At 42.4% G+C, this 21,288-nt stretch overlaps 1 protein-coding gene across 2 annotated transcripts in view; it reads right to left on the bottom strand.

Annotated features, from left to right (window-relative positions):
• The window catches only part of FGD6 (FYVE, RhoGEF and PH domain containing 6), a 74,096-nt gene that overhangs the window by 44,546 nt on the left and 8,262 nt on the right, over positions 1–21,288 (bottom strand). For both annotated transcript variants that reach the window (XM_066633567.1, XM_066633568.1), the window contains exon 2: positions 10,525–12,913. In XM_066633567.1, coding sequence (XP_066489664.1) covers positions 10,525–12,913 — 2,389 coding nt within the window. The remainder of the gene's footprint in view (positions 1–10,524; positions 12,914–21,288) is intronic.

Here is a 21,288-nt window from a genome sequence, read left to right as displayed (position 1 = left end):
CAGACCCACTGGGGACCAGGGAGTGGCAGAGAAGGCAAGTAAAAAATTTCTATACAATGCTGCTATCCATGGGATGCAGCAGAAGCTGTGTTGGCACTGCCACAAGCCAACCAAGGATAGGATTGGACCATTAATGTATTAGGGCTACAGAGAGTGTAAAATCTTGGGCAGACACAACTGCATTTCTGGTGCACAGTGGAACAGATGAGTATGGGAGAAAAATCCTTCCTTGCCACCTCTGTTGCTGCTCCCATCTGTTGGCAAGTAAGTAAAGTCTAGGGGAGTTTGCTAAGGGAGGGTGAAGAGCTAACAGGGAGGGGGTTGCTATTTCCTCAACCTAAATTGTCTTGGGAAATGATCCCATTTAGTCCTGCTTTCGCCCCCCCCCCCCCCCCGAGAAGAAGTCAATTAATTTCTGAGCAAATCTGAAAGAAGTGGAGTATGGCCCACCCATCACCAAAATAATGCTCTGAACACATGTCAGAGCCACCACCTCTGCCTCTTCTCTCAGTACTATTTCTACAGTGGCTTTCAGAAATCTCAATTGATTTTCCATTTTTGTATTTGATCTCATTTCCAATGGTACATTTATCAAACTCTTATGAGGCTGAACTCTTTCTCAATTCTGCCCTTTCTCCAGGCCTTGCATTTTTTCCATGCTGGATGACACTTGCTGAGCTACAGTTGGCCAGCCAGACCAGGGCTAGAGAGCAAAAGAATGGTCCATAAGGCAACATGAACGGTGTAGAAAGAAACATTTCTCTCGGGGGGGGGGGGGGGGCTCAATTGGACTGCTTGGCAGTAGGTTCAGGGCAAAGAAAAAAGAGATCACAAAAAACACAATGTGGAATTCAATTTCTGGAAACTCATGAGGAAGGGGCCATTGCCCTACAGAAAAGGATTGATCAAATGGTCCAATCTTATCACATGTGGGTGTGCAGGGCAGCTGATGCTGTGGCTTCTGTATCCTGCACACAGGCAGGGACCAGACTGGCTGGGAGAGGTATGTAAAAAAAGAAACTATGTACCTCTCTAGCTACTGCCTGGTTCCCTGTGAGACTCCTCAGATCTATGCCTGCTCTTCTGCTAGCATAGATCTGAAAGGATGCAGGGGGCAGGTCAAGCCTGGGGCAGGGGCTCAGGATATTTATTTCTCAATTTTTTCTACCACTCTTCCTCCACAGAGCTCAGTGTGGTGCACATAGTTCCTCCCCTCCATTTATCTTCACAACAACCCTCTGAGGTAGGCGAGGGTGAGAGATGACGACTCAGGAAGCTTCATGGTTGAGCAGGGATTTGACCCTTGTTACCCCCAATTCATTTGCTTCCTCATAACGCTTCCTTCGTCCCATTATCAGTCACCTCCAGTGTTAAAACCAGGTATTAACCCATTTCTGCCCAGCCCACAGGTGTACACATTTGACACCTGTTGCATATATGCAATGTTGGGCAGAAATGGCTTAAAGTGATTACCTCAGCCAAACCTTTCCTGAGGTGATATTAAACACTCTCTTTCATTTGAATGATTTTCTGTCTGCAAGCAGATCGGGCTCAACAGGGGTTCATCTGAGAAGAATTTTCTCCTACTATAATAAATTACAGCCACACGAATCAATAAGATCAGAGGTGGGGGGCAGGTGTATGTGTGTCTGTGTGTGCGTGATTTCTTGAAAGGATAACGAGAATCCTCTCTCACATGAAAACAGTGGGCTTGGCTTTTTTCAGTTTTACCATTCCAAGAGTACGTAAGATTTTAAGCACCTTGATAAAAGCAGAGAAAGAGGGGGAGGGGGACCCTAAAAGTTCGGGGCCAGCTGCCAATTCCTCATGCACCAAGAGGTGTTGATCCTCTCCAGCAGCTTTTTATTTTATTTATGATTTATTGTTCTTACACCATCTGAGCCGAGCAACCTAAAGAGGAAAAACTCTTCCCTTACTTTGTAATATTCACAAATAGCATTGGGGACTATGGTGCACCTGTGGGGGGGGGCAGCAAAGTATTCCCCTCATTTGGGCTCCAAGGTCCCATCCTCAAATCCTGGCGAATGACAATAGATTCTGGTCTAAACTTCCAAACATCACAATATTTGGAACATTTTGCCTTTTTTCCTGACAAATGGACTTAATTTATTCTTGTTGCTAGGGGTGCATCAGGTCTAATTTCCCAAAGGGTCAACATCCTTTCCTCCCTGAATATGCATTTTTCAACACTGATTTATCTATAACCCCCTTTTCTTCTGTCATTAAACTCAAGGTAGCACACATAGGGTTCCGAAGCAGCAACAAATCAAGGGCCTTACCAGGTCTAGTAAGGTAATTCTTAATTTTAAGATCCTTTATTGAGAGAGAGAGAGAGAGAATACCATGGTATTTAACAGCTTAATGAGATCATGGGAGGCTATCTGTAGTTTAGGAGCGTAATGTCCCAATATGCAGATAACACCCAGCTCTATTTTTCAACAGCGATTAGGGAGGTTTTGAGGTTCTGAACCACTGCCTGGCTGTGGTGAAGGACTAGATGTGGGTTAATAAACAAACTTAATTCAGGGAAGACAGAGATGCTCTTGGTCAGTAGAAGCACTTTTCAGAACTGGAAGCACAGTGGGCCCTTCTTATCTGGCTCCCAGACATGACTAGAAGTAGCTTCCTTTTGTGGCTGGGAGGTGTTCTGAGGCCTGGGGCTGGAGAGAGTCTCGTGGGCCTTCCCCGGCCTCAGAATACCTCCCAACTGTGACCAAAAGTCTTGGACACAAACTAGAACTGACTTCTGGTTGTGTTTGGGAGGCATTCTGAAGACAATGGCTAGCATGATTTCCAGAGGGCCTGTAGTGCCCCCCCGGCAAGTTCTTGCAGTACTGTGACCCTGCCCCCCCCCCGATTTCATTATCTGCTGATTTCAGTATCCACAGAGGGTCATCGAACTAATCCCCGTGAATACTGAGGGCCCACTATACAACCGGACCAGGTTGCATTTCCTTTGAAGGTTCAGGTTCTCAGCTTGGAAGTGCCCTTGGATCTAGGCTTGATTCATGAGAAACAGGTGTTGGCAGTGGCCAGGAGTGCTTTTGCCTAGCTTTGGCTGGTATGCCAGTTGTACCCATTCCTGAAGAAAGCATATCAGGCCACAGTGCTCCATGCTCTGGTCACCTGACATCTAGATTACTGGAGCATGTTCCACATGGGACTGCCCATAAAAACAGTTTGGAAACTTCCACCGGGTCAGAACACAGCAGTCTGGGTCTTTCTGGGAAATCCTGTGCTGCACAAAGTGCACTGGCTTTCAGTGCATTATTCATGTGGTGGCGATTACCTTTAAAACCCTAAATGGTTTGGGACCTGGGTACTTGAAAGACTGCCTCCTGTCACATGTATCTTCATCTGTGAATACTGGTTGTCATCTGAGGCCTGTCAGTGAGGTACAATTGACAGAAACAAGAAATACAGCCTTCTTGGCAGTGGCACCCAAATGATGGAATTTCCTCTTCTGGGATGCCCAAATGGCTCAACCACTTAAGTGCATGGTCACTTAAGTGTATGGTGAAGACTCCAGTTGGCTATATAGTCAGATGTCAGCATTCACAGGGGATCTGTTCCCATATCCCCTCCTTCCCCATGGATACGGAAACCCACAGATAAACAAATCCATGATCCTGTAGATAAGACCTCCAGGTGTGACTGGAGGTGTTCTTAGGTTGCTGTCTGGAGGAGTTCTGAAGCTCAGAGAGGCTTCTGTGGGCCCCAGAAAGGCTCCTGGAGAGCTGCCGCCTTGTATGCCTGAAGATCAGAGGCTGCCAGTTTGAAACAACCGGAAGTACCCAAGAACTGAGGACACATTGATACACTGATGAGCTGACCCTAGGTGGCAGAGAAGAGTTGCTGTCAAGCGGAGCATGGGAGGCGAAGGGCCAGAGAGAGGCTAGACCAGGAAGGAATCCAGCTGGAATGAGGAGTTCTATGAAAGACTAGAACTATTCAATTGTAAGGTTTAGAACAGCCTGCCTATGAAAACCGCCTTGGATTAAAGTCTGAGGAAAAATCTGATGACCAGAGAAAGGTGGTATATAAATATCTGTATAAATAAATAAAAATCCCTGGTCGCATCTGGGAACTCAGGTCAAGTCTGCGCTGCAGTTAGTTAAAACTGCAGGTCCCAAATCCCATCACATACAGAGATGGGAGCTGAACTATAAACAATGCATAAATTTGTGGATTTGAGATGCTGTTAGTTTTTGTTTTTATTTTCTTTGTAGTTGCTTCTGATAGGAGAGTCATGGACTCCAATTTACATTTGAAAAAGGAAGGCTATGTGTGACAGGAAGGCTACCTGCAGCTCTGGTAAGAACATGACAGGATGTTGCCTAGATTTAACAGAGAACTGCGATTTAAATGGAAACATATTTTCTCAGGCAAAGGATGCTTGCTCATTGTAAGGGGAAGAAAGTGTGATTAGTTATCACAGGATATGAGGATTAAGGAGTTGTGCCAAAAGCTTCACAGAAAAAGTGGGTTTTATGAAGGGATTTGAATGAAATAAGAGAGGAAGTATCATCACAGTGTTCTGGAAAGCAGTTCTGAGCATGTTTATGCAATATGGTTGGCAACCTTCAGTCTCAAAAGACTATGGTACGTATAAGCCTACAGCATCCGGTATTTCCAGGCAGTCTCCCATCCAAGTACTAACCAGGCCTGACTTTGCTTATCTTCCGAGATCAGACAAGATCGGGCATGTGCAGGGTAACAGTTGCTGTGTATGCAATATAAGCCCCAATGAATTCATTGGAAGTACTTGGAATTAAATATGCTCAGGGATGTAGCCCAACTGTAGTTTAAATCTGTTGACTACTACATTATATTTTTTCTTTGTTTCACTTAAACAGCATAAAAACTAAAGTGTGGCACATTCTATTTTAAATTCGATTTGTAGAGAGATGGAAAGTTTTTATTTTAATAATATTTGACTTTACAATTCTTACAGGATAGCATTTTTCCCCAATGGGAATTATAAAACTTATTTCAGGTCAATAATTTCTAGGATTCCCACACTACTAGCAAGATGCTACAATTCATGCCACAATGCTGTTAAGCTCTTATGCTTTGGTTGGAAAGCACCAACCTTCTGACAAGGGAAAGCTATACGGCTTTTGTAAGCTTGATATTGCTCAGGGCCTTTTTATGCTATTGATGCTACACTATCCTTGCCTAGATGTATACCTCCACCTTTTAATTAAGAATGCAGTTCTGATCTCCTCCTGGGGAATCTAATCCCTAAGCCACTGAGACACAACCCAATAAAGTAAGAGATTCACTCTCGAGTGAAACACCTGAACCTCAACTCAGGTGCATTTTGACAGACATGGATTCCACTGACAGATGCTCTACAAATACGAGCTCATCATATCACAAAACTGTTCTTTAGACCATACCTCTTTAGATTGCAGGAAATAATTTGTCTGGCTAAATTCTTCCACCCACCCAGCAAGATAGAAATCTTATACACAGGGAAAATTAGGCCAGAACCATTCTCCTGAACAACTTTGCTTTCTGTGTTTAGGGAGGGTTCCCTCCCTCATTTAAATAATAGAGAAGGGGTGTGCTGTAGTGGCTAAGAGACTCATGGCCCAATCCTATCCTAGTGCAGTGCCGGCGGTGCTAGCCACCGCTAGCTGTTGCAAATGTGCAGTAAATCACGTTTGCAACAACTCATGAGCAGGAAGTGTTGGTGCTGAATCCGGAAGCGTGGCCACTGGCGCTGGTAAGTACAGTGCCAAGCAGTGCAGGAGGTTGTGTGGAATGGAGGCAGAAAGGGGGTGTTTCGGCATGTGGTTCAGGCAGAGGAGGAGGCAGGGAATATCCTAACCCTTGCCTCAATTCTGAAAGCCCTCACTGGGCTTCTCAGATCTGAGTAGCCCAATTCGGCAGGCTGGGTCTTGACAAGGGGTAAGGGAACAAGTGTTCCAGGCCTGCTCAGTTGCAGCACTGGACATGGTGTGGGCCATACAACCCCACTGCGCCAGTGCTGAAAAGGTTTGGGCTGGCCGTCATGAGTCAGAATTTCCCCTGTTCAAATCTTGCCTTGGTGGTCTCAGAAAAGCTGCTTCTTTTTAATTTGAGATTTCTACCTGCAAAATGGGGGTGCTAATTTGATGTACTTACAAGATAACACACATGCATTGCTGGCATCAGGTTGCTGGGGGCCCTGGACAAAGCCCTAAACCAGACTTCCTATGGTGCCTCTCACCTCTGATACTATGGCTGCCACCAGTACTGAGAGTTCGGGTTGGGCTCTCTATCAGCAATCCCTGATGCTACTCAAGTAGAAAGCTTAGAACACTCAAGGACACTATGTAAATGCTAAGTACTGTGTTGTTACAATTAATAATACCTTTATTTATGCATTAGTCATTTATGCAGTTCCCCACCTGCAACCTGCAAAGGTCCAGTCCACGAACAGTTCTGCCACATGGTGAGCTGCTTGCCTAGAAAAGTTCTGACTTCAGCAGCTGGTGTACTAATTCCTAACGTGTATTATATATGAAATAGCCTCTACTAATTTAGCACAGCACTAAAAATAAATAAGTTCAAGCACATTTATTCTTACTCTTTAATTCCCACTCTCTCATGTCTTTCAGTTGAAAGAGGGATCCACATATAGATGGGGAATCTAATTTAATAGACCAGCCAATGGTTCCCAAACTTTCCAGCACTGGGACCCACTTTTCAAAATGACACTCTATTTTAGGGGTGTCCAAACATTTTGGCAGGAGGGCCACATCATCTCTCTGACACTGTGTCGGGGGCAGGGGAAAAAAAAGAATTAATTTACATTTAAAATTTGAATAAATTTACATACTTTTACATAAATATATATATTAAAGATGAACTTATATGAATGAATGAAGGTCTTGCAATAGCTGAAGGCCTATAAAAGGCCTTGCACAAAGCAAGGCTGGCCTTTCCTTTGCTGCTGCTACTGCATCACAGATGAGAAACAGCAAGCAGTGGAGGGAGCCCTCATCCCACAGCTCATGCAAGAGGTCAAAAAGTCGCCCTCACGCTGAGAGCAGTTGCGTCGGGCCAGTGTGAGCTCCAGCAAATCTCTGGAGGGCCAGATGCTCACTGGAGACTGGGGGCTCCCTGAGGGCCGCATTGGGAGTCCTCGAGGGTTTGGGCACCCCTGCTCTATTGGGACCAACCTAGGTTTATCAGACGTTTTAAAAAAGATCTAGAAAGAAATTTTATTTATTCATTTATAAATAATAACCAGAAAAAAGACCCTCAAACATTTATCTCCATATAGTTATACATGCTTGCAAACATATAGTTATACATGCTTGCAAACTTGCTTGCAAACATATAGTTATACATGCTTGCAAACTGCAGGAGCTCAGCTCTTTGCAGGATAATTAGCAACTACAGTATCTGATTTTTGAATAGCCTCAGGGCTTGAGGCAATTAGTTATCTGATCTTTCCAACACCCTTTTGTGACCCACCAAAAATCAGGTCAAAAGGCACCAGCAGGTCCTGACCCTCAGTTTGGGAACCCGAGATAGAAAGCTGGATCTTTCCAAATAGTCTTAACAGCAAAATTCTTGAATGTCTACTCAGAAGTAAGCCCTATTGTGTTCAATGGGTATTACTCCCAGGAGCATGTGCATAGGATTGCAGCCCAAGTGTGCTTCAAATTTAACTATAAGAGGCTTTAAGAAGAAGAAAAAAAGAGGCTATAAGAAAAAAAAGAGGCTTTAAAACTAATTTGTATTTCCTGCACTTCCTGATTCTGAAAATAATGCACAGGAAGAGGCTGTTGTCCAGTTGTACAAACAGGCCTTTCATGTATTCTGATTTGGTGTGACTTTACACTCCTCTTTTAAGTTATGATACTCTTTTGTAATCATGAGGTAGTGCACTGCTGTTACAGGAAGATTCATGTTGGAAAAAAGAACTTAAAAAAGTAACACTTCCTTCCGTTACTCTTTTGATGCATCCTTGTATATTATAATGAAGAAAATTCTGGATTCTCTGGAGCATTCCTACATTATATTTTTGGCTGTATTGGTCTGTGGGGGTTGGGTGTGTAAGCAACATATTTTTATAGCAATTGATCGTTATGTGGCAGCATTCAGTTACTTAGGGTCAAGCTAGACATTACATAGAGTGGTGAGAATTCTCTCCCCTGCCTCTCAAAGGGGAGGTGCAGAGAAGAGCCATAGCACACAGAAGGCACTGTCCTTTGCTAATTCCTGAACTCAGATTGGTCCCCCATAAACTGCTAGATTATGCTTTAAGTTAGAAACATGAATTGTTGAAGGTGCGTTTGTAGCCAAGAGCCCCCAAAGCTTCTGAAGGACCCATTCATCCAGCCTCATCCAGCTATTCTTAATGGAAAAGACAATTATGTGATATAACTCCGTTCTACAACCCTTAATTCTAATTAGGCCAAAGGAAGTACTTAAAGGTTTCAAGAGATCATATTAACAAAGCATTCTAACGTTCTTGCAAATCACAAAGGGAAGAACATGGGGAATCACTGTCAACATAATTCATTGAATAATTTATAATTCATAATAGGTGCAGCCTATTTATCCACAGATTTTTTAATCTGCGGATTTGTCTCAACGAAAATGGGGTGGTTACGAAAGTCACACACACCTTTGCCCTGTGCTGTCATCTCACTCCATTTCCAGACAGCCCAAAACACTACCAAAAGGCTCTGCCTCGCCCAGGCAGGGAAATAGCCCTGGAGCCCTAGAAGAGGTTCCCCTTGCTAAGGAACAATAACACTCCTGTAGCCCCTGAGCCAGCAAAGAGGTTGAAGAGGGGAAGGGGGCCCCGAAAATCTCTGTAGCCAGAACACGTGCAGCAAGGTGGAGCTCTCTCTCACTCACTCACTCACACTCACACAGGGGCAGGTGTGGTAGCAACAGAGGGGATTGCTTTGAAAAACCCAGGGAGTGTTTGCCAAATCCCCCCCATTGAGATGGTGCAGGCAATCACTGACAGAAGCAAACCTCCCCCCCCCCTCCCCATGGTGCAGGCTATCACCAACACAAGCAAGCCACCAAGCAAAGCAAGAGATATAGCCTACAATCCTCTCCACACTTTCCTGGGAGTACTTTCTTCCAGGTAGAAACGCATAGGGTTGCACTCTTAAAAGCTCAGCAGGACAGCCAGCAACAGGGAGGGCTGAGTACAGAGCAGAAGGGATTGATAACAGCTGCCTTAGTTTCCTTCCATCTGGAAGTGTCAGGCTGCAGTGTATTTGTGTAACTCTATGGAATTTAGCACAATGCGTTTTTTGTTAATCGCGTCGAGTCATGGAACGGAACTAATGCGGATAAATAGGCTCCACCTGTACTTTAATTCTTAAAGGCTGGAAACAAAGACTATAATCTGACATCACTTTTCTTATCCTCCAAGATGTGGTTTGGAGAACCGGAAATGAGGGTTGGGCTCAAGTGATCACTCCTAGAGGCGACAAACCAAGTTTGCAAACCACAGTTTGATCCTGGCTTGCAATCCTGGCATGGAAGGATTGCTTAAACCAAAGTTGGCTGGTTCAGATGCCATGGCAACTGTTTTAAGGAAACCAGAATGTATTCTATTAAGCTGCTTGGGGGGGGGGGGGAGTGAGTGCTCAGCCTGTTACTAATTTATAAGTTGTTCAAACCAAAGTTTAGAGGATTGGGAATGTAATACATAGCCAATGAATAACTGAGTCTAACATTCAAATCCCTTATTTACATTTGCACTGTAACAAATGCAAAAAAGGACATGGTAACATTAAAATTCTTATATCTTGCAATATCACACAGCCTTGCATTAAATGGTATTATTTGTATTTCTTGACTGTAGACATGCTGTAATTCTACTGGAGAGGCGCAACAAGGGAGAAGTAATGAAATTTTCAAGCCTGAGTGCCCATCATTTTGAAATTAATTCTTTATTACATTCCGTTTTGAACACTTCAGCTCATCGCAGTCAAACAAGTTTATCCTCTTTTTACATCATCATGATACACAATAATTACAAGTCAAAAACCGAAACCTGCTAGACAAAATTGCTAATGTACCTTACTAGGTCAAAAATCTGTCCTTTTAGTTTTTTTATTTTCTTTTTTTAAAAGGATATAGACCAGGAATGGCCAACCTTTCAACTTTAGGGCTCCTGGACCTTTAACAATTGCTTCGAAGAAGGAATTTCAGCTGGTGCAGCTTGTCATCTGTGAGATGAAATTCCTTCCTCTACCCACTTGTTAAAGGTCCAGGAGCCCTAAAGTTGAAAGGTTGGCCACCCCAATATAGACACTGAACAATAGCAAAAATTGACATAGTCTGCTAAAGAAAGTGCTGGATAGGACTAATCAGAAATAAGGCATGCCAAAATTTTCTGGTACTAAATGAAAACGATTGCATTAAATAAGGGTATCCAACACTTCAGTATTTCCAGAACAAGGTCGTTTTAGAAAACAAAAGTCTGGATAAAAGATTTGACTGTATATCGAAATACATGTAACCGTATCTTACCTGACAAACTCTGAGCAGCTCCTTGTGGTTTCATAGAGCTCTTCCACCTCGTACACATTAGTGTCACAGTCTTCAGCGCTGCTAGACTTGTGCCACTCAAAACATGGGTTTTTCTCAGTGGATGGAAAAGGCAAGTTCTCATACTCTGGGATTTCCTCATAATGGCTCACATTCTCATATTCCGGTACAAAGTCATGAGTCAGAGAATTTGAGTCTCCTTGTGTTGAGAAGGCCTGTTCATCTAAGGACTGTGATCTCTGATTGACCGTAGTTTCATGATCCTGGGAATTTTGCTTTCCCTTCTGTGAGGATAGGCTGCTGCTTATTTCTGCAGAACGGGCTTTGGAAGGCTTATTCTTCCGTCCACTTGCTGTGCAAGCTGCATGCCTATTTTTGTTAGGCCCTTCCCCACTGGAGAAGGCAACAGTGGCACTGTCTGTAGATTGGTTACCTCTGGCCAAAAGTCTCTGAAAGTCACTTTTCATGATGCAGACAGACAACTTCATGTTTAAGAACTTCTTTAACGAATTTTTCTTTTGAGGCTCTTTTGGAGGCTTGTGTATTCTCTCCATATCTACAGAAGACAAGGATTTGGCTCGAGGTTTTGTCATAACATGTGGAAGTTCAGAGTTTTTGGAACGCTTGGTGTTTTTTAAGGCTTCTGGACTGCCTAAAAATGGAAGAATGGGATGAGGTAATTTCCAAACAGGTTTCTCCATGGAGGACTTTGGAGTATCACAGGATAGGGATGCACTTTGTTCTTTGGCTGACAAATGCCTTACGCGAAGTCCCTCTGAAGGAAACTCTGAATGTGTTTCTTCTTTAGAAAGGTAAGTACTTTTCTCTAAAAGCTCCTCTGATGCAGCTTTTTTCAGAAGTCCACTTCCAGGGAGGCTATGCCTTTGAGGTTTTTTAGGAATGATCCTTGGTGAATTTTCACATTTTAAGCAAGCATCTCTCGCTTCTTTCTTTTGAGCAGAAACATTGAGGAGATTAAGAGAAGGCAAATGTTGACTACAGGATAACTTTACCTTCTTAGGCAAACTCATAAAAAGATTATTACCCCTAATAAAGTCAGTCTTTTGGCTGTCAGCAGCCACCATATTTTCCATTGTATCTTCAACAGAATGCACTGAGTTAAGGTCTAAAGAATCTTCAACACTGTCTACCAGACAAGGGGTTTCATGCAGAACCTGAGGCAAGAGATTTTGTGAGACAGGTTCTGGACAACCAGCAGATTCTACTGCCTGCTGCATTTTTTCACCAACACATGAAGGCACTGCAGATTTCTCACCTGCACGCGTCGGTTCTTCGTTGTAGGAAACACTCTCAACAAGAACATTAATTTTTGCTGTGTTTCTAAAAGCGCATTCAGAAAACTCATCAGAATTACACCCAGAAGCAACTTGCTCTTTAGTTCCTTCTCCTGGAATATCAATACCGTCCTGCCGGACTAGACATGGAGTATGGTGTTTTCTTGGTTTCGGAATCGGAGGAGCTTTAGATGCTGGTGATGAGCCTGTTCCAAATGAAGAGACAGATTCACTACTCCCTTTTCTATGGATATCAGGACACAAGTCACCAGTATCCACACTTTCCAGAGCTGTTTGGTCAAATGAGCAAAAGCAACTGCTGACTTTTTCCGTCAAAAGAGGTGGAGTCTCCAACATTTCAGTCTCAACATCAGTCATCTTTCGATTGTCCACAACTTCCCCACTACTGGATGAAGACTGGAGAAGGTCAGCTAATTCTATTTTAATTGCACTGTTAGAACTAATTTTTTCAAGTTTACCCAAAGGTTTCTGCCTCACATGGCTGTTATTAGGATAAGCATTTTGTGTTAGAACATCTTTGAGTTTTTCCTCTAGAAAATTAGCCTTTAAGATGACCCGACTCTTATTTAAGTTTTCGTTATGACTATCAAGTATTGTCCTGGGTCTCAGAGATGACGCTGGTTGCTCACTTATGCCAATATTCTCTAGGTTTTCCAACTGTTCAAAGATAGTTGTGCTTTTGCATGTATTCTTCTCCACATTCCCAAATTTATGAATGCATTCAAAGTCGCACGAACACACCGATATAATATAAGCAGTGTTGTCTCTTGGGGCACCATTTTTGTAATTCAAATGAACCAAGTATTCAGAAGAGTCTCCTTTGTGTTCTTCTAAGCTCTTAGAATTTTTCCTTAAAGTTGGTAGTGCAGTTTTAGTCTCTGAAGCAGATGAGCTCTTGAGAACATTTGGTTTTGGTGCTATTGCTGGCTTTGTTCTCTTTGCAGGATGTAAAATGTTTGCCAGAACAACATCTGGTTTCGGTGCAACAGGAGGTGGAATTATTTTGTGGTCTACCACAAACTTTGGTTTTGGAGCCACTGGTGGCTTCTTAATTTCTAGAAGGCAGAGAGAAAGAAAATAGAAGAGAAATATTAAGTTTGATCACTAAGCCTTTGGCCTCCACATATAAATGCAAATAAACCAATGTACATATAAACAAAATAATCTGCTTTCACCCTTTCTCATCTTATATTATCTCCCTTAGGCCTACTGCAACTGTGATCGCCTTGGGGCACAAACCAATCCTTTCATCTATTATAAAACATGATGTACATAAATGGTGCTATACAAACAGAATGATTCTAAACTTATTGGGTATCACAGACTATATATTTTTCTCTTAGGATTTGTATTTTGACATTCAGTCCTAAAATGGTTCCTCAAAGCAGCTTAACAGGACAGTTAAAACAGCAAGTGAACGAAGTCAAAAACAATACCAACATAAATAACAAGCTACTAAACATCCACAGCTCAAAACCATCCAATAGCAAAGGGAAGGAGGAAGATCATAAAAGGCCAAATGCAGCACATAGTAAAATAAGGCTTCAACAACATTCTAATGTTAATTTTTAAATACTGATCATTAACTTGTCTGCTCCTAATTATTTCTAAAAGAGTTCACCACTCTTTGGTCGTAAAGAAAAGGCTGCTGTTCAATGACAGAGCACTTGCTTTGCTTGCAGAAGCTCTCAGGTTCAAACCCTGGCAGCATCTCCAGGTAGGGCAGGGAAAGGTCTTGTCTAGAATGCCAGAGAGCTACCGCTAATCAATAGAGATAGACCAGTCTTTCTCAAACTGTGGGTCGGGACCCACTAGGTGGGTTGCAAGCCAATTTCAGGTGGGCCCCCATTCATTTCAATATTTTATTTTTTATATATTAGACCTGATGCTACCATGGTACGTGACTGCATTTGGGGAAATGTTACAGACCTGCATTTTAACAAGCTTCTATGTATGTTCTTTTAACAATGATAGTTAATGGGACTTACTCCTAGATAGTGTGAGTAGGATCACAGCCTAGAATTGCAAAAAATGTTCCTGCTCGATGACATCACTTCCAGTCATGACATCACTTCTTGTGGGTCCTGACAGATTCTCATTCTAAAAAGTGGGTCCTGGTGCTAAATGTGTGAGAACCCCCGAGATAGACAATAATAAGCTACATAAGGGTCTGACTCCATATGAGGTAACTTGCTAAGTTGTTGTCAGAGTTGTGTTTTTAAAAAAAGGCAAGACAGCTTTAAGGAAAAAACCATCTTCTGTAAATAAGCTTCTGCAATTACATAGCAATGGAAGAAAAGGCTTAGGTGTGTGAGCTGAATCTAAACTGTCTTCTTTCAACGCCTCCCTTACCAGTCACAAGGGAAAGAACATCAAAGCAACTATTAAGATTTTGTTACATAAATTGAGTATTAAGTAAAATTGCAGAAAGCAGATTTTTAAGATAACTATTAGCTCTACATATAATGACAATTTCTCAGTTTACTGTGCCTCTTTCTACTCATTTTCTCCCTACATACTTGACAGCTTTGCAAATAAGTCCATAAGACTAAAGTTATAGGTCCACTAAGTTTTCTGCCAGCCAGCCTGCCTACATACACTTGTGTCAGTTACTTTGGTCCTGAAGAGATAAAAAAAACCTGGAAGTTCCATTGAATTCAATGCTTTCTCCCAAGTCAGCATGCACAGAGTTGCAGTCTTCATAAAGCTTCCCTGCCTGAGTGGCAATTTTTGACTTCAGCAAGGTGAACAGGAAAGTCTTCACAAGTCTATTATAAAATATTGTACAAGACTTGAAAAACAATGCAGAGTAGATATAAAGCACCCAGTTTTGACTAATCAGTTCAGATTTCCAAACCTGATGTCTGTTCATTTTAGGCCAAGTTGTGTTGTGTTTAAATATGCAGAACAACCACAATTGCAAGTAGAAAGGGATGACAGGTCCGATTCTAACAGCAAATGAAGCATACGGATGTGGGAAGCTAGATCGTCCTCCTGCCTGCAGCCCCTCTCCCCAGGTACTTTTTTTAACAGTTCTCTTTATTTTCTTAAAATCATAGGCCATCACAGGATAACCCTTTTGACAATGAAGAATAACTACAGCACTCAGAAAATGACTTTAAATATGGTAGTCAGCATAGTTCTTATAATCACTACAATTACATAAAATTCTGAGGTCAAAGGGAAAAATCAGTCATCACCATCTATTATCTTAGATTGTCTCCACAACAAGAAACAGATTACACAGACTTGCTTTTGATTTTCTCAGCAGCATCTGCTAAACACCAGTGCTAAACACCACTGGACAAGATACTGTATTTCTCTATATTGAACGATAAAGAACATTTACTAAACTCAGTATTGTCTGATTTCTGGTGAACTCTTCCAAGAATCAATCAATCAATCAATCTCTCTTTCTCTCTGAAAGATCAGCATAGAACATAATGCTGAAAGATCTCATCACTACCTGGTATACTAGGGGTGTCCAAAGTTTTTGGCAGGAGGGCCACATCATCTCTCTGACACTGTGTAGGGGGCAGGAGGAAAAAAGAATTAATTTACATTTAAAATTTGAACAAATTTACATAAATAAATATACTAGAAGTGGAACTTGTATGTATGAATGAAGGTCTTGCAATAGCTGAAGGCCTATAAAAGGCCTTGAACAAAACAAGGCTGGTCTCTTCTTTGCTGCTGCTACTACTGCATCACATATGTGACACAGCAAGCAGTGGAGGGAGCCCTCATCTCACAGCTCACGGGAGAGGTCAAACAGTCACCCTCACGCTGAGAGCAGTTGTGTCGGGCCAGTGCAGGCTCCAGCAAGTTTCCGAAGGACCAGAAGCTCATTGGAGACTGGGGTCTCCCTGAGGGCCACTCTGGGAGTCCTCGAGGGCTGCAAGCGGCCCCAGGGCCAGGGTTTAGGCACCCCATTGTACATAAACAAAAAGATATTATTATAATTTTATAGTACTGTATTCATTATCCTGATGATACACTGTTTATAGTGCAACTTGTAAAAACATCCTCAGACAGCTATAAAAGGCATTACAAGTTTCCTTGCTAGATGTGGCCCACCTTGCTAATGCAACACCCTCAGTGATTGACATGGCTTTCATGCTGAATTGCACACACCACCCACAGATTCCATCTTCAATTAATTTCTTTGCTGTCTGCACACCTAGTGTGATCAGCGTATATGCAGGTAGCTCAGAAATTAAAAGCAACTCCTCATGCTATTTTGGTGCATATATTTGTACCTATTCCAAAATACACCTTTTCCAGCCAGTTGTTTTCACACATCCAGTGCAGATTTACCCAGTACAAGAGAAACTTTGTGTACCCTTATTGGAGTGAAGTTCTACTTCTGCTCAAAGCACCGCAGCTCATGTTCCAACAGGTAAACACAAAACAACTTGAGAAATTAAATTTTGGATTGTTGCAAAGAAGTTTGAGTCCTTTAAGTCCTGCCGCATCTGCTACTTGGTTTCCCAATCTCAACTGCAGGTATTGCCAGTTTCCCATTCTTACTCTGGGAGACATTCAATACGGCCTGTACTGTGTTAGATGCAACTAGCATTGTGATTTATATACAGCTTTCCTGCTCATAGTATTCCACTCTCCAAAAATATTTGTTCACCTCGTCAACATCTACCCCTCTGTGAGTTTACACAGATAAATTCTTGTGGGCAACAGACTGGGGTATTTGGTAGGCCGCTATGAGACACAGGAAACTGGACTAGATGGGCCTACGGCCTGATCCAGCAGGGCTTTTCTTATGTTCTTATGACTCTCATACCCAAGAACACTTCCAGTGTAAGACCTCAGGTGAAGATGGAAGTGGCCACGTGAGAAGATGCAGTGAGGTGAATCTCAGGTAAGGGAGAACCTTTAACATTTTGCTACAACTTCCACTGTTACAATCAAACCTCACAACCCCTTGGTTTCTAGATGCACAGAGGATTGCCAGAGGACAGCTAAGTTTGATGTCTGAGGTCACTCTCTCCTCATATTCTCTGTACCTTCTGAAGACTCTCTTCTATGCAGGCATCATGCCAAGCAACCCTGAAGAAGCCATACAATTTCATCAGCTCAAACTTTCCACCATCAAGCTTAGTAGCTTCCTTAATATACAGGATAAACAAGTTCAGACACGGTGATCCCTCATCCATCTATGAAAAGTAGCCTTTCAGCCTACTCCTTTCCAGTCATAAAGAAGTGTGGAAATCACAAAGAACTACAGCAGCCTGGGAAACAATCCAAATTGAATACACTGTAACCTATTTCCCAAACAACCCAAATAACAACTTTCTCTAGACGACATCTTCCAGCCATAAAGGAAGGACAAAATCAGAGCAGTGTGCCTGTGCAACAAGGAGACAAGTGCTGAAGACAATCTAGTATTAAGCAGCCTCTCTGCATGAAAACTGGAGGAGCCAGCAATCACACTGATATACGGTAACAACAACAGACCGATTTATAAGAAGGGAAAATAGGGAAGTATGCAACCACGGGGGTGGAAGGATATGAAAATGACGTTCAAAAATGTGGTAAATCAAATCTTTAACTGGTCTTCTGTGGTTCCCCAAACAATAATTGGCTTCACAGGTTCCGCAGCATATCAGGCCCTTATTTTTCAGCATTTTCCTAGCACAGCCTGTGCAACAACAGACCCAGAGCTACCAAGACTTCTTCTCTGCTGTTCAGAATCCTTCACTCCCAATTCGTTACCACTCCGCCTTTTACCAGCCCCTTCCCAGGCTGCAGTACTCTCAGTCTCTGTACTTCTGATTCTCTTCTTTGCACAGCCTCTCCTCCCTCCAGCATGGCTTCCCACTCCCTTTGCTGCGATTCTGACACAGAGGGGCCACTGGGAAATGTAATCCCTACACCACCCCATTACACTGCCCTCCCCACATTAAAAAATGTATGCATCCTTGTCTTCACATTCAGACTAATTCAGCACTAATACCAGGGTCTTCAGAGTTCTGGTCCAAGTGTCTAGCCACCTGTGTAGATTTTCCCACCCCATGGGTGGCAGAATCCACCACTGGAAACAAAAAATCTTGGGCAACTGGCTCTGCTAGGTATTACATTATCTTTCCATGTATCTGCAAGGCCTCCTTGGGTATGAGACTCTGATGTCTCTTTGCAGCTCTGGAGTTTGGCCTCATAGGTGAAATGAACTGTTCTGGTCCACGCGGTTTTTTTGTGATTGGCTGCTGATCTGTTGTTTAGTTGGACCCTAGGCCCAGCAGTCCCATTAAACAGCTATTCCATGGGGATCGACCAGACCCAGCTCCTCTGCAATTCAGGATGGGCCCAGTGCATTGGCACAGCAGCAACCTAAGCAAACCTCAGAGCAGTGAACAAGCCTGATTCAAAAGTGTTCATACCCAAGGACTTTTGGGGTACATCTCCCTGCAGTTCTTTCTTTGGCCAGAACTGAGTTGTACAACACAGGCACAGTGCGCTCAAATCCTGAGTGTCTTTGCCCTTATGCCTGTCCATTACAGAAGTGCAAGTTGCACTTTCTCTGTACTCATTGTAAATTGTGCTCATATGGGTGGCATCCTCTCACATACCGTACAAAAATCTAGTTATACCTATGTATCATTATATAGTACTGTATCTTGTAAACCTTCAGGGGCCACCATACATTAGTGTTCTTCATTTACCAGTATGCAACTTTCCTATGGTCTTTAAACTCCAAATCCTGTCATTCCTTCCACAATCAACATAGAACACCTGCTGCCTTTTCTGTAAATAGCCATAGCTAAACAACAAATCCTTCTTCCCTAAAAGGAAGCCGCCTTATTGCACTGTAAAATTAGCCTTTCTTCCCAATTCCTAGTAAGTTTTAACAGAAGCAAGCATTAAGACTATAGCCTTATGGCCTGATCCTAACTAGAATCAGGCCATAGTGTGGAGCTATTTATGGCAGTGGAAAGGTTTTCTGCTGCCATAAAATGGCTGATGGCAGCGCATGCAATGTGCCACCTGCGACCATTTCCCAATTGCTCCTGCAAGAAGACTGCCAGACCCCACCACACCTGCCAGCACAAGTAAGCTACCTGTGTGGGTGGTGGAATGGGGCAGGGAGGGGGCAGATATCTACAGGAAGTGCTCTACTAATATCCCAACCCCTGTTTTGTCCAACGTGCCGCTTTTGCTCAAATGAAACTGGCAAAATAGCTTGTGCAGCTTCAAACAAACCCATTTGGGACCATGAAGGAGCAGAGGAGGGTAATTACAACGTTCTTTTTCTTCTCTCTCTACCCCCCATGGTCTCTAGCTACCTGCAGGATGCAGCAGAGCCAATGCTGGCACAATTGTGCCCAGCTGGCAGCATTTAGAGGATCAGGCTGTTAGTTGTTCTGTTGTCTCATGTTGGACCTCTTGACAGATATTCGTTCCATTAATTGTACATCAAACCATAGCTTCACTATACGTATAGCCATCATCAAAAAACTAAACATCAGAAACTAAACATCATAGAAATTAAACACTGATCACAATAGATGTGGAAACATCGAAATTAAAGAAAGGATTTAAAGAATACACTCTAGAAATTAAACAAAATAATCAATGACCTCACAATATATCACCTTTTATAGATAAACCCTTCAAAATTTTCCAGCTGCCTCAGATCCTTCCAGGTAATCCAAAAACCTCAAATAATTCAATTTTACCCAGGTTTAAGATTGTCTTTTGTTTTATTTACCCGCACTTCCCACACACAACTTTATTAAAGATGAATCACTTTCATCAAAAGTGAATAGGCCCAACCCATCTTCCCACGGAAGCATTTCAGACAGTATCTCACGTTCAAACTAGATTATAAAGTCTCTTCCAGTTGTTCCTCTCAGATGTAAAAGTGTTCATCTGCTGAGTACGAGCAACTCTTCCTGCACAAAGAGAGCATCTAAGAACACCTTCCTCAATGGCCTTCTGCCATGCCTTCAACCTCTTCACTTTTCAGACCAATACATGTCTTAATCCTTTGTGATGGAAGACCACTCTGACTCCTTTAGCTCTCATCATCAGCTTTTCTCTTCAGATGCATATTTAAAATTTAACTCCCTCACAATAATAGTTCCATGGTAATCATTTTGTATCCAGAGGACGCCAACAATGGACTGCTCACAATCTTACACTGATATTTCTGCCAACTCTTTTTCTGCCATCCCGTGTGTTGTTTATGCAGCGGCTGTGATTTTTTCAGGTGCGAAAGGATTCCATACAAACAAAAAAGGAAGTGACTCACAACATCCCGGAAGATATGACAGTCGTCATTTTAACCGGGGCGGGGGGGAGGGGAAGGACAGAATAGTTTTCAAGCATCATTTTAGAAAATAACTAAACACATCCCAAATCCTAAAGGAAAACATTAATTTTAAAGTTTAACCCGCTTTACATTATGCTGAAGGAAAAACAGGAAAGTTGCAAATAACTTTTGAATGGAAGCAGAAGAGATGAACTGCAACTTCCTTAACCCGGATGGTGCAGCTGTAGCTGAGTAAATAATGGATGTTTTAAAGGATCAAAAGGACACCTAACCTTCTGGACCTGACTTTTTCAGCCTTTCGGATAAATTGGAAGAGAAAGAAAGTTACTTTCATTCAACTGGCTTCTCTTTTGTTGCAACTGCTACACAAGACAACATTACCATCATCGGTTGCTGAAACAGAAGTGTCTCTTTTTCTGCTGTAATGTATACATTAATATATTCAGCAGGGAAACAAACAGGAATTAGAAGTGCAGTTACATCTTCATTCACAACCATGTGTCTGCCTGCCTCTGTGTATGCACACATTTTCAAGGCACAGTCTTCATCCTCCAGCCTGATCCGAAGCATAAGAACACAGCTGTAAGTTCAAGACCACATTCAAGCCCTAAGCACCACATATCCAACGAACATTTCATAGCAAGCATGCACAGGATTGCACTTTGAGACACACATCCTGATTATATGCATGTTTATTCAGAAGTAAGTTCCCAGAATGTTCAGAAACTCACGCTCCAGTAAGTGTGCTAAAAGCTGCACTCCTGAAGTAACTCTGTTGAATTTGGGAAATACAAGCGAAACTTAACATAGGATTGGACTGTGAAGCTGCAATAATATGCACACCTACTTATGAGTGCCATTGGACTTAGTTGGACTTACCTTTGAGAACACACACACAGAATTACGTAGCTGTAGACAAAGACAATGCAATTTGTTGTATACCTGCATCTTAAGATCTATGTACACATCATGCAGGTTTCTTATGTATTTCTTTCACAGCAAAAAAATGCACGTTTGCTGAATATTCATCTTTAGCTGAACAAACATGTTAATAGCAAATTCATCTTTAGCTGAGCAAACAGCCAAGTGAGTGGTCTTTCCAATACGGCATTTATGCACACATAAAAAAACTGGTCAGCCAAT

Source organism: Tiliqua scincoides, chromosome 7 (genome assembly GCF_035046505.1).
Source record: "Tiliqua scincoides isolate rTilSci1 chromosome 7, rTilSci1.hap2, whole genome shotgun sequence".
In the NCBI taxonomy this organism is placed as follows: domain Eukaryota; kingdom Metazoa; phylum Chordata; class Lepidosauria; order Squamata; family Scincidae; genus Tiliqua; species Tiliqua scincoides.
Note: the sequence above shows the minus strand (reverse complement) of the source record. Positions and strands in the feature narration are given on the sequence as shown.